The following is a 13,755-nucleotide window of genomic DNA, read 5'->3' as shown; positions in this document are numbered from 1 at the left end:
GGCGTAAATCACACTTAAAGTACCAAACCACAAAGCTGAGGCTTTGGCAAACAAATAATTTAGTTGGATTACCCACTAGAACGAACATTTTTTTTATTACAAGTAGTTTCAATAAACTAAACAGCTGCGCAATATTAAATAAAAACTTTGGATAATCTAGAAATGAAATTGGAAACACACCGTATTATGATTTTGCCCCCAATGAGAGATTTTCATTTTTGTATCCAAATGTGGGTTCAATTTGACTTTGCAATGATAAAGTTGTTTTATTATTATTATAAATGATCAATAGACGCTGAGTTCAAATTACTTCCACCCAGCTGATTATGAGCTATCATTAATATGTCCTTCTTTTCTTTTGGAAAGCGCAATTCTCGACCAGCCATGCGAGAAGTCTCTAGCTCTCGTTCCGCCAAAAGCAACTCCCTTCTGATAACGCCAGGGCTCTCATGTTCACGAGCTATCCAATCTAACGACATCTGTGCACGCATTTCGTCATCTAAACTGCGGTTCGAATAGTGCGCCACTACTTCTTGCCTCGAACAATGACGTTCTCGCATGGCCTTTAAAGATCCATTCCAATGCAGCAGTTGGAATACAGTCATCAGTTCTTGGAATTCCAACATGGTTCTTCCCTTATTTGCTTCCAGCATAAACCTAAAATAAAACAGGATTTCAGTTAGTTTCATGCCATGAATTACCCTTTAAGAAGTATGTATTTTAATGATAAAGTTAGAAGAAGAATTTATTTATCTTACCTGAACGCCTCAATGCCAGACTCTGTTCCATCATTGCCTTGTTGTGTTGATTTGAAAGAAGCACGTGCATCCTGTACTGCCTTCAAAATAAACTCGTCGCTAATTCGACGCGACGGATGCTCATTAAATACAGAGTTCATTAAAGCAATTTTAGCCGAGCTACGTCTTGCTTCCGCCTTTGTTGGACAGTTCTAAAATGGCAAATGATAGTATAAAAATTGGTTCTTATATCAAAAATGCTATGTGTACCTGAAAGCTACCAAAGCAACTACCCCCAGGCAGTGTTACGAAACATACATAAGGCTGGCTATTGGACGGGATCGATTCGTATATTACAAGTGCGCCGTTTTTAAGGTCCGCTCCTCGTGACTGTTTCATTTGCCAAAATTCTTGAAGTGCTTCCACTACATTTACTAAAACACATGACATTCTTTTATAAAAACAGACATTTTCTTACAAACTTTTAAATTCAAGCGTACCTCTATAATCTCTATCTTCGTAAAATCCAGTTACCGTTGGTAAAACCCAAAAGGGTTCCTCAGGGTATACCATTATGAAGATACTTAAGTATGTATTATATTGAAAAAAGATTTAAAAAAGTTGCATTAAATATTATTGAACTAAAAATTAAAAAGAAGACTTTGTCTACACATATGTAAATAATAAAACTAAACACAATTAAAACGAGGGGGAACGTTGTGACACACGCTCCATCGCGTCTCTATTTTCATACCCTGTACTCAATAAGTATATATGTACATATATACATGCATACATAAATATGTTTGTATTTGCATATGCGTATATGTACGTACATATGTACTTCGACTTTGCCACCTGCTTTCGTCTGAGACCCCACAGCGCGTCAACAAAATATTTTGCGAAACCAAAATCAACTTATGTACAGTAAGCACACATATTATTCGTACACCACCATCGCCCTAGTTTGAACACCTATAACTTGGCGTACGGTTAACGTAAACAGAAAAAGTTAATTTTGTATCAAAGATTAACATATCTACTATATGTTTATGAAAAAAGTTTCTAAATTTCTTCTATGGTATCCTTATAAAAATTAGCTTAAGCAAAAAAGTCCTTTTTTTTCGCACATAAATTATTCGTACAGCCGACCGATTCCTTAAGTAAAATTCAAATATTAAAGGTAACTTGTACAATGAAAATTTTTGTTTGCTATATTTAGTCTTTATGATAACTAAAAGCCCTAGAAACAATCTTTCCCCCAAGCTATTGGCCCCATGAATTAATTGTGACCCCCTCCACAAGCAGTACCGGTTGCAATAGCTCCCTCGATGAAATGTTGGGCTTCCGTATTCTTTTTTACCAATTTTGCCACGCAGGCTTCATGAAACTCAAGTTTACTAACCGTAGTGAAAGTTTCAGCTAGTTGCAGTTTTAAATGAGCCAGATTTGATCCAAAAAAGATTAAATTTTGTGTAATTTTTTGGGATGGGTCAAGTTTAACTTCGAATTATGACCAAACGGAATGACACATGGATGCCAATTGTCACTCAAAATAAAGTTTAATACACCCTTTTTCATATTTCCATTACATAAGGCCATTCGTACAGCTCCAGTTAAAAAAACAACACAGGTGAAACAATAGGCACCCTCCAATGACCCATACGATTTTTTTCAAGATATGTTAAATTAATTTTCCGGAAGACTTTTGAAGAAACCCATGGCCAGATTCATTTCTAGAGAATGAGAATGACTAAAGAGTCCATTTAAGACAGATTTTTGATTGGTTGGCCTTGCGAAAGTTCATTTAGCCCATGATGAGAAAATGGTGGTCCCTGCTGTATGGCATTTCGGAGGGTGCCTAGTGTTTCACCTGTGTTGTTTTTTTAACTGGAGCTGTACGAATGGCCTTATGTAATGGAAATATGAAAAAGGGTGTATTAAACTTTATTTTGAGTGACAATTGGCATCCATGTGTCATTCCGTTTGGTCATAATTCGAAGTTAAACTTGACCCATCCCAAAAAATTACACAAAATTTAATCTTTTTTGGATCAAATCTGGCTCATTTAAAACTGCAACTAGCTGAAACTTTCACTACGGTTAGTAAACTTGAGTTTCATGAAGCCTGCGTGGCAAAATTGGTAAAAAAGAATACGGAAGCCCAACATTTCATCGAGGGAGCTATTGCAACCGGTACTGCTTGTGGAGGGGGTCACAATTAATTCATGGGGCCAATAGCTTGGGGGAAAGATTGTTTCTAGGGCTTTTAGTTATCATAAAGACTAAATATAGCAAACAAAAATTTTCATTGTACAAGTTACCTTTAATATTTGAATTTTACTTAAGGAATCGGTCGGCTGTACGAATAATTTATGTGCGAAAAAAAAGGACTTTTTTGCTTAAGCTAATTTTTATAAGGATACCATAGAAGAAATTTAGAAACTTTTTTCATAAACATATAGTAGATATGTTAATCTTTGATACAAAATTAACTTTTTCTGTTTACGTTAACCGTACGCCAAGTTATAGGTGTTCAAACTAGGGCGATGGTGGTGTACGAATAATATGTGTGCTTACTGTATGTACTTATGTACATACATACATATATATATAGTACAGTAGTAAGTGTTTGGGCTATACTGTAAGCAGTTAGTTACATGAATAACATGAACGAGTATTAAACAAAGATCAGCTGGACAATGGGAATATTTTATTTATTTTCAGTAATGTCATGGAAATGTACTGATTTACATACACAGATTTATGTATGTACATATGTAAATGTATGCAAATGTTGTCTCCACTTATTCTAATATCCGAACATTCCTTACAATTTTAATCTTTTGTTTTAAGTAAGGAAAACTATGTACATACAATATGTATGTATGTACATATGTATTTGCATCTGTTGATGTTCTGGTCGCAGGCCGAATAATTTGTTGATCTGAGTACTGAATGTGTGGTGCTTGATTGCTTTACTTAATTTACAAATTTTACATCACAAATTAACATACATATGTACTTTCACATGCAATTGAAAACTGTTCTTGCTCAATCCTACTAGTCGTGCCTGATCTTATTGGGTTTACTTTATGTACACACACTCACAAATACATATGTATATGTACGGCTAGTTTCTAATGGACATTTTAGGGGAGTTAAACACAATTTTCGATTTTGTTGTAGCTCTATTCCAGTATCGCGCTATAAAAAAGCAAGAAATATGTAGATATACATACCTATGTGTTCAAAATGCTCACAGATATTATTTTTTGTTGTGATATAGCCACGTCTTTAAAGATACTTATGTATGGAATCACCATGCATACATGCATACATACATACATGCATATGTATCTGCACAAACCTTCACTTGCACATTTTTTCTGGTTGTATGTAAGTTTGTTGCTCAAGTCTTTTGATCAAGACCTTATGAATTATACATAAATATGTATGCACAATGTCTCTAGAATATACCAAAAATGTATATATTTATTTAATTATGAATTATGTTTGTATGTCCTGTTTTATAAGCAAGAATATTCACTTATCATTGTACATATTTGTACATAAAGTGTCTGTATATTTGTTTTTGCACAATAATCTATGGTAAAGATGTAAAAAAAAGTATACGTTAAAAATTAATACATACATATGTATATAATTAATTATTCATTAATATGTATGTATATTTATCACTATTATTTCATTGAAGAGTGAAAATCAAATCACCTTCAGGTGAGAATTGAAACATTCAACTAGGTTACAAGTCGAAATTGTAACTGAATTCATGATTGTGGTTCTGCAAAGGTTTCATGTTTATTGGGTCTTAGGAAAATGGAGTTCGAAACCATGGTATTCACGTATGTGCTTAAACGCTGATTTAATTCAGCCGTACACATTATTCATTTTTAAATTGATCGAGTTAACAAAGCAGCAATAAATGACTCTTTAATCACAAATACTTTAGATTTCTTTCGTAAATTATAATAATTTTTTTGAGCTGTCAAGCATTTAGCGTTAATAGCTGATGATCTCTTAATATAAACTGCCGAAAGGGTTCGATGTAACAGTACGATGTATAATTATTGGCTAGCATTTATTTATTTATTAATTAAAAAAAATGTTTTATTAAATCTATTATATTAAAACAATTCTTCTTTTAATTTGCTAATATTTTTCTTACGTTTTTTATTTTCTGATGTATAGCATGTTTTTAAATATTTATGTAAAAAACTTTGGACGAAAGTTTGAAACTCAAAAAGAAAACTCTGTTTATTGGTGGTACCACAAATTTTATATATTGGAATTGCATTTACCTAAAAATCATCTTGACCCAGTAAGTCAAAAATATTTAATAAATATTTATTATAGATTAGCATAGAACTTCACCATGACGACCTCTTTTATGCCTAGTTTTTGCGCGGAAGTACGATACTTTGAACGGTCTTGCAGCAGAGTGAGACACTCTTCACGCCAACGCTTCCCGAACGTTTTCTGCACTTGAGTAACTCGTTGCTAGTCATTCAGACGATTATAGTTCAGCCTCGTTAAGTCAGGCTCGACGTTTGCCTCATACGGGCCTCCCAAAAGCAGGTGCGCAGGATTGTTTAAGAGGTGAATCAGATAAAAACGCTAATGTAGCCGATGTAGCTGATGATGCAGTAAGTGCCGTCGGGTAATCCGAAGTGCGAGAATGCATACAGATGCACAAGGTAGATACCTCAGTGGACACGCGGGTATCTCCCAGCCGACAAGAACAAGAGCATCGTATGTGGCCAGAAGCACTTATGCCTACTGTTGCAAACATTTTTTATACCCGGTACTCGAAGAGTAAATAGGGTATATTGTATTTGTGCGGATAACGGTTGTATGTAACGCACAGAAAAAAACGTTTCCGACCCCATAAAGTATATATATTCTTGATCAGCATCAATAGCCGAGTCGATTGAGCCATGTCTGTCTGTCCGTCTGTCCGTCTTGTTTGTCGGCTAGTTCTCAGAGACTATAAGAGCTAGAGCCACCAAATTTTGGCACCAGACTGCTGTATGCTCACACTGAAACCACTGTATTTCAAAAATGAGCCCCGCCCCCGCAAAAGGGCGAAAACCTCCCAAATCTACAATTTTGAAGATAACAGAAAACTAAAAACGCCATATCTATCAGATCACCAAATTGGGATCCAATTGGATCATTATTATAGCCACAATGGAGAAATTAATTTTCAGTGGCCAAACCCACCCCGTCCCGCAGCATTCACACTCTGCTTCGCGCTGTTTATGGCCTGGCCCCTGACACGTCACTGCCTCTGCCTCTGCCGCTGCCTCTGCCCTGACTCTGCAGTGTGTGTTTCTAGGGGAGGGTGGCGAGCTAAAGGAGCGTGTTTGCGTGAGTAGTGTTGTTGATGTAGATGACAGATGAAGAAAAAATGTAAAATTTGACAAATAACCGCTAAAGTGCAGATGTAGTACTGAGTGCCGGGTATAAAAGTTGTGACGCGTAAGAAGCGTCTCACACGTCCCTTCTCGTTTAATCAGGAAAAGTGCAACCACCTGAAATGGAGGCACCAACCCGAAATATTGAAGTGAAATTGTTGTTGTTTTTCAAATAGGTATTGCAAATACGTATTAAAATATTTTCTGCTTTATTTATCAGTAAGTTTAAGACATCTATATACATAGTAGGTTGAGGCGGTTGTCGGAATTTTGCAATCCCGACACACTTACGCCGGTTTCTCTATATACATCTGTATGTTTTTTGAACTCCTTTCACTGTGGGGGCTAGCCCCCTAGTAATCTACATACGTTATACTTATGTCAGAAAGAAGTCAAAAGTTACAGCGTTGCAGGAATGAAAAATAGCTACTCTATTTAAAGGCGCGACTATAGGAGCGCGTCACAACGTTCCTCCTCTTAAAATGAATAACCTGTTTTTAATGTTATGCAAAGTTCCTTAGTCCCTATTAAACAGTGTATTATTTTGCATTTTTATTGCACGAGTGTAAGAAGCTTTAGAGCTTTAAGTCGTGAAAGCAGTGATGTAAGTATTGGAAAGAGACTATTAATGGCATTCTTGTGATATTATACACTTCGCTGACAATTTATACCACCTGCAATTGAACCGGAGACTGTATTATAAGATCCGTGGGATTTTCATAACGAATTAATCTATTTTGAAAGATTTTGTGATCTTTGTTGTAATCTGCATCTACTACGAAAACTTCTACTACTTTTTCTATTGTGTAATGTTCATTTTTTTCGGTGTCAATCAGTAATAGGTTGCAAATTTTAATAAGGCCTAACTTCGATGGGGAAACCGATAGAGGAAACTCTGCATTTTCTCCAGTGTTTAGTTTATCCAGCATGAAATCAGCACACCCCGTGTATTGACACTCCGGAGATAGCTTAGTGTCTAGTCGAACGTGCAATTTCATTGTCTGCTCGGATGTATTTGTCACTCGACAGTTAAAGGTAAAAATTGTTCCAATTTTTACTGTATTTGTAGCATTTAGGATTTCTAACCGTAGATCCTTACATTCGTAGGGCTGTAAAAAACATTTTTTGTATATTTAAATATCAAAATGCTAGTTGAAGACCTTACCAAACGCTGCAATTGACTGGTTTGCAATCGTCCTTTTTCACCGAGATTTGACCGCCAAACGATGTCAAGTTTGCCTACATTGCTCAACTGTCGAAGAACATGTGTGTCTGTAGCTATATGTGGTTTTGGCTGTGGGAAATATTAATATATTTGTTCATTTGTTAGATTGCAACTTTGTTGTTACTACTTACTTTTATGCAATAAAGAAACTGACAACTGTTGTTAGGTTGCAACATGTTCTTAGTATTAAAAACAGACTCTCCATTAGGCAATGTATTTAATGGTGTTACTATATAATCTTCCGAGCTATCCAATTCCACTTTCTCGAGACAGAACGGACTGGTGGTAACATTTTGTATTTGAGCCTCCAAATATATTTCTTCAATTTCGGCATTATAAAATTTCGTTTTTACGTCGAGTGGTTTTAAGACTTGAAACTTGAAAAACTTTCTTAAGGATTGAGCGTATCCTGCTGGACTCATATAATTGACCTCGCAAACAAGTCTGAAATAGTGAATTTTACATTAATTTTAAAACAATGTACTCAGTAAGTATTTACGTACATATGTGTTCCAATCTCTTTTACTTCATATCGTATAACATCATCAATAGTGCCCCCAGGTGCCAAAGTTATTGGAGACTTGCTATTTTCATGCAAGGATAAATTTATACGTGTAGTGTTTGACTGCAGGTCCGTTTTTACGTTAATACATTCAACAGATTGGGAAGAACAGTTGTGAACACAAATATAACTAGAGAATGTTTCACCAAGATATATGTTTCCAAATGACTGTGGTAACAACAACACTTGACCTGCCGACAGTGTTTCAGAAATGCTCCCAGAAAATACATCACCATAAGGTTTAGAAGAAAAGCGTTGAACCAAGTCTTTATGTTCACAACTTACAACTGGCCCAAGTTCAACTAAAGTCGGTCGCATTAACCGCATAACTGTAATACATATTAAATCAAAAAGGTTTATTAAAGATACATCCCGTTAATTTTACTTAATGCACTTTTTGTTGTTATTACCTTTTAAAGCCAATAAATGTGCATCAGGTTCTACTGTGTCCATTTTGTACAGAATTATAATGTGTGGAATAAGAAGGTTGTGTTATTATGATTAAAACAATCGATGTCAACATTGAAATCACACATTCGTGTTATGGCTGCTTACACTGACATGAGTTACTTATCGATAGTTAACTCAACTCAATAAAGCGAAGTACCTAGATGAATAAAAACAGTTTTGCTAGCAAAATGTGCAATTTAGTCTCTGGAGGTTGAGTGCACTGCATTCCGTACGGTTACACTGTTTGAAAAGTGAATAAAAATGGATGTCGGCATGAAATTACGTCTAGTGGGATATTGCCGTCGATAAATTCACCTAGCCGCTTGATAGATTTAGCTTTTTTGAAATATATATTACAATTCTTTCGGTTTGTTTGCTAGGTACCCTGGCGGAATAGTGTCTGAGTACTACGATATACGAAATGTAAAAGTATCGATCAATATCATAGTTGTGAACTATCCAATGGTAAATCGATCTTCACCAACCTTCCGACATATGTATATGTATGTATAGATATGTACGTACGCACATACAAATGTTTATGAATATTGTCGAAATCAGTCCAAAACTTCTATTGCATTCATTTATTATTAATGCTTTAAAATTAAAAAATTAGTCTAACGCAGGTATGTAAAGGAACTTTATAAATTTGAATTTATTTGTTCGCATCTGTAGTACATTTTACAATAATCATAAGATATTGCGCACTCAGGCATATGTACATATGTGTACATACATATATACATACAAATGTACATATGTATGTGCAGTCTTTCTTGAAAACACTCAGCATTTGAAGTTTGAAAAGTTGTAATACACTTATATTAATATCAATTCAGTTAATAACTTAAAAGTGCAGTGCAGAAAAAGAAGAAACCGCAATGCGCAGCACCGTTATGATGGAAGAGTCGGATATTGTGATTCGTGTGACTTAATAAATGTTCGTCGATCGAACAGCTGTCTTGTTGTTTGCGAGCATTTCATTCTTGGTTTATATGCAACAAGTACATAGAGCATTTCCATTTGCTTCGTTCCTTCGTCTCGCATTCGATACGAGGCTGATTTTAAATATTACTGGTCTGGTTATATTTATTTTAACTATACATATATATTTTTTTAATGCACCTAATTGATAAACAAATATTTTATGGTTAATTCTAGCAATGATTTCCGAAGAAGACCCCATTAAGAAGGATAGTTCTGTACGGGTGGCTGTAAGGTGAGCTTAAACTTGTAACATTAACTCTGTGAAAGTAACACTCAAATAGTTTTTGTGGACAATTTTTAATTGCATTTTGGTATTTCAGAATTCGACCTCAGAATTCAAGAGAGCTCATGGATATGTGCCGCATTTGTACATCAGTCACTATTGGAGAGCCTCAAATTCTTCTTGGGTCGGACAAAGCTTTCACTTTTGACTTTGTATATGATTGTTCTTCAAAACAGGTAGTTTGGTTGTAGTTAAGCAAACTTTATTCAAACAATTTACAAATTCAATCCTTTTCCTCAGGATCAAATATATGATGAAACCGTGAGGGCATTGGTTGAGAGTACGCTACAAGGCTATAATGCTACAGTACTTGCATACGGCCAGACGGGATCAGGGAAAACATACACAATGGGAACTGGATTTGACCGCGAATCCGATGACGTTAAACTTGGCATTGTACCTAGAGCGATTCAACACATATTTGCTGGTATCGAAGATTTTGAAACTACTGCCAGTGAAATGTCGCCTGCCAATGGAAATCCACAGTTCAGCCTTGCTGTTCAATACATTGAGCTGTACAATGAGGACATCTTCGATCTCTTAGACCCATTTAATAAAAACACTAGTTTTAAAATTCATGAAGCAGCCAATGGACAAATCGAAATAACTGGGGCATCTATAAAGCCAATTAGCCATCCTCAAGATGCATTAAAGTAAGTACCAGCTCAACTTATTTCCGGGTGTAAGAGTAGTGACTCGTAAGAGCACGACTCCTAACGTTCCTTTTCGTTTAAATATTACACTTGTCATTAAATGTTCGTTACAGATTCCTTCAGCAAGGTGCCTTAGCACGAACTACTGCATCAACGAAAATGAACGATCAGTCATCACGATCGCATGCATTGTTTACAATATTTGTGCGCAGGCAGCGTTTACTTACGCCTACAAACGATGCTTTGGATAACGACCTAGAAACATTGACTTCGAAGTTTCATTTTGTCGATTTGGCTGGTTCTGAACGCCTTAAACGGACTTTGGCTACGGGAGAACGTGCACGTGAAGGCATCTCTATCAATTGTGGACTTTTATCTTTAGGAAATTGTATTTCAGCGCTTGGTGATAAATCCAAAAGAGCGTTACATGTGCCTTATCGCGACTCCAAGCTAACACGGCTACTACAGGATTCTTTAGGTGGCAACAGTCGGACTTTAATGATTGCATGCGTATCGCCAAGCGACCGAGACTTTATGGAAACATTAAACACATTAAAGTATGCAAACCGAGCGAGAAATATTAGGAACAAAGTGCAAATCAACAAAGATCAAAGTTCTCGAACTATTTCACAGTTGAGAAGAGATGTTTCAGCTTTACAATTGGAATTACTAGAATATAAACAGGTAATTTTTAAACCAATTCTGAACCCATTTCTCTCGAGCACACTGCTGGATTTTCCCCATAAGGTTTTATTATCCAGCCTAACTTAACTGAAAGCGAACTTTTCTATTCTTTTTAGGGTAAAATAGTAGTGGACTGCGACGGAAATGCTACACGCTCGGACACGTTTAATGAAAATATTCTGCTCTTATCAGAAAACAAACGATTGAAGCAACGTCTTAATTCGATGCAAGAGACAATTAACACATTAACTGATCGAAATGCGCATCTGAAGCTAGAAAAAGATCTAAATAAATGGTCATATGATCCCAATTTAGATTTAGATAAAAATAATGTTGTTGAATATTACATTAAAGAAATCGAAAAACTAAAAGCTAAATTAATAGAATCTAAAGAAATGCAAAATCAACTGAAAAATTATATCGGAAAATGGCAGCCACCACTTAAAAATGTTTATAACGGTAAGCATAACCAAATTCCAATTCTAGATAATTGTATTTTTACTTCAATCCTATCCAATCGTATCCAGCAGATCAAGGAAATATTATAAACTTGGCAAAAAAAAGGCTTGGAAAGGGATAAAGAATTATTGATGTCGCGTTCCTTGCCAGGGATACAAAACCAAAATGACAGATTGGAAGATTCTGATATTTCCAGTAGCGATTCGGAAGGTAATTTTCGTATATTCGTATGAAATAACTTTGTACCTTAAAATTGCATTATAGGAGAAGGAGCAGTGGCAGACTTGAATGACATTAACTCAGACATTGAAATTAAAAGTAAATTAATTGAGCAACTCGAGCTGTCACAGGAAAGAATGGAACTTATGCGTCGGCACTATGAAGAAAAACTCACTGTGCTAAATTGTAAAATTTTGAACACCCAAAAAGAACGAGATGAGTTCTTGACAAATATGGGTAGGTGGTAATGGGTCTAAATATAAAAAATATACATTTAATAACACTGTCTATGTTTCAGTTTCATCTACATCAGTACAATCGAAAGATAGTTTAAAAAAGATGAAAACTGATTATGAGCGCAAGATCACAAATATGCAAAGTGAACTCAAACGATTGCAGCACGCCCAGACAGAACACATTCGACAGCACAGAGAACTTAAATCACAAGGAGCAAGAATAAATACCTTGCGAATCGAACTGGAACAATTGAAGTTCACTAAAGTAAGACAGTTTTATTCTTCTGATGTTTATAGAAGCTAAGTAACGTTTTCATATTTGCAGGTTAAATTGATGAAATCAATTTCAGAACAATCTAGTCGACACAAAGAAGAGGATACTAAAAAATCAAGAACAATTTCAAAACTACAAGATGATCAGCGTCGACAAAAAAATGCATTATTATCTTTAAAAGAAAAAATTAATGCCAAAGATCAAATGTTAAAGCGAAAAACTGAAGAGGTAATTGCCCTGCGTAAAAGTCAAAGAGGCCGATTAAGCCAAAGAGGGGCTTTCAATTTGGTATCAAAAGTCGGGAAATCCACTCGATCCACCCATCAGCAATGGGAAAAGTTGTATGGCTTCATTTTACACGCCGCAAGAACAAGGCAACTAATCACACAATTGGAAAAGGAATTGCAACGCTTAATATTGGAACGGGAAGATCTTTGTCGTGAGCTGAAAATAATGCAAAATGACCAAAACATGGATAAGACATCTGAAGACTTCAATGAACAAGACAGCTTAAAGACCAACATTAGGTATTTACAAGAAACCATAGAACATGTACAGCAAGCCATAATGGAATTTGAAGACAGTAAAGACACTGCTCAGAGTGGCATATATAAGATACAGAATTTTTTGGACAATATTAAAACTGTTGAAGAAGCTAAATATATTCTTCAAAAGCTTTCCGACAGTGCAATTATACTGACATGTAATTTGGCCATAGCGGAGACCCATTTGCAGGAAACTGAATCTCTCCTTCAAGAAGCTCAACAAGAGAACAGCATACAGCATCAGATATTACAACATTTCCTGTCGCAAAGCAGTAATATGCATATATCTGATGTCTTTGTTTCTTTAAATCTCAAAAGCAATAGAAATACATTGAGTCACAGTTCTCAAAAGTCGTTAATAAGTAGTGGAACATATGATATACCAAAGGAGGATATATTTGGAGACTCTAAACATAAAGACACAACAGAAATAAGTAATAGAACCCCATCACCTTCTGGAATCGACACGTAAGAATATAAACTTAAATAATCTTTGGTTAATATTGTTAAAAATAGTACTTTTGTTATTATTTTACTGGTAGCTTACCGGATATTTCTTCCAAAATACGACGCCGCACTGCTCAGAAACAAGATCTCCTTTTTGGGGACAATACAATTCCACCCAAGGTAAAATGCCCTTAATAAATGTTATGCACTCAAACTATACTCTTCTTTATCGTCCAGACTGACAGAATGTCACGTTCTTACACACAAAATGATGTCATCTGTGATAATCCGCTTATGCGAGTTTCAAGTACTCCAGGATCTTTATAGATATAACACGTACAAGATAAGTGCCTTAAATAATTCATAATAATTGTATGCAACAAAATGTAACCTTTTTAAAATGTGGAATTAAATCGCTTATTTGCTTTTTAGTTTTAGCTTTGACTTGCCGTCTAATTAAGCTTTAAAATAAAAAAAAAAGTGTAACATATTCGTTGTGGTGTTTATTTGTGACTGAATGTGAAGAGCTAAGTAGATGTCCGTCGCAGGCACATGAC

At 35.4% G+C, this 13,755-nt stretch overlaps 3 protein-coding genes across 4 annotated transcripts; 1 reads left to right on the top strand and 2 right to left on the bottom strand.

Moving 5' to 3' along the window:
* Positions 1-246: 246 nt before the first annotated feature.
* On the bottom strand, positions 247-4,517 carry LOC117901843 (protein limb expression 1 homolog). Of its 2 annotated transcripts, none has more exons than XM_034812786.1 (5): positions 4,392-4,517; positions 1,238-1,320; positions 1,008-1,171; positions 759-949; positions 247-657 (listed from the first exon to the last, which is right to left on the bottom strand). In XM_034812786.1, the coding sequence occupies exons 2-5, from the start codon at positions 1,308-1,310 to the stop codon at positions 276-278; spliced, it is 810 nt and encodes a 269-aa protein (XP_034668677.1). In that variant the 5' UTR covers positions 1,311-1,320; positions 4,392-4,517; the 3' UTR covers positions 247-275. The 2 variants fall into 2 exon arrangements, with proteins under 2 accessions (XP_034668677.1, XP_034668678.1); XM_034812787.1 differs by lacking the exon at positions 4,392-4,517 and adding an exon at positions 1,410-1,416.
* A 1,964-nt stretch (positions 4,518-6,481) lies between these two features.
* LOC117901839 (probable trafficking protein particle complex subunit 13 homolog) lies at positions 6,482-8,528 on the bottom strand. Its single transcript, XM_034812779.1, has 5 exons — positions 8,372-8,528; positions 7,903-8,290; positions 7,531-7,843; positions 7,340-7,468; positions 6,482-7,283 (listed from the first exon to the last, which is right to left on the bottom strand). The coding sequence occupies exons 1-5, from the start codon at positions 8,412-8,414 to the stop codon at positions 6,840-6,842; spliced, it is 1,317 nt and encodes a 438-aa protein (XP_034668670.1). The 5' UTR covers positions 8,415-8,528; the 3' UTR covers positions 6,482-6,839.
* Positions 8,529-8,928: 400 nt separating this feature from the next.
* Positions 8,929-13,629, top strand: LOC117901837 (kinesin-like protein KIF21B). The gene is given in 11 exon segments (XM_034812772.1): positions 8,929-9,037; positions 9,573-9,630; positions 9,719-9,857; positions 9,922-10,334; positions 10,448-11,018; positions 11,135-11,687; positions 11,742-11,933; positions 11,995-12,197; positions 12,258-13,219; positions 13,294-13,378; positions 13,436-13,629. Coding segments are annotated over 10 exon segments (3,264 nt in total). The 5' UTR covers positions 8,929-9,037; positions 9,573-9,574; the 3' UTR covers positions 13,526-13,629.
* Positions 13,630-13,755: the final 126 nt, after the last annotated feature.

The sequence above is a fragment of the Drosophila subobscura genome, chromosome U, assembly GCF_008121235.1.
Source record: "Drosophila subobscura isolate 14011-0131.10 chromosome U, UCBerk_Dsub_1.0, whole genome shotgun sequence".
Classification (NCBI taxonomy): Eukaryota; Metazoa; Arthropoda; class Insecta; order Diptera; family Drosophilidae; genus Drosophila; species Drosophila subobscura.
This window is presented reverse-complemented; position numbering and strand designations above follow the sequence as displayed.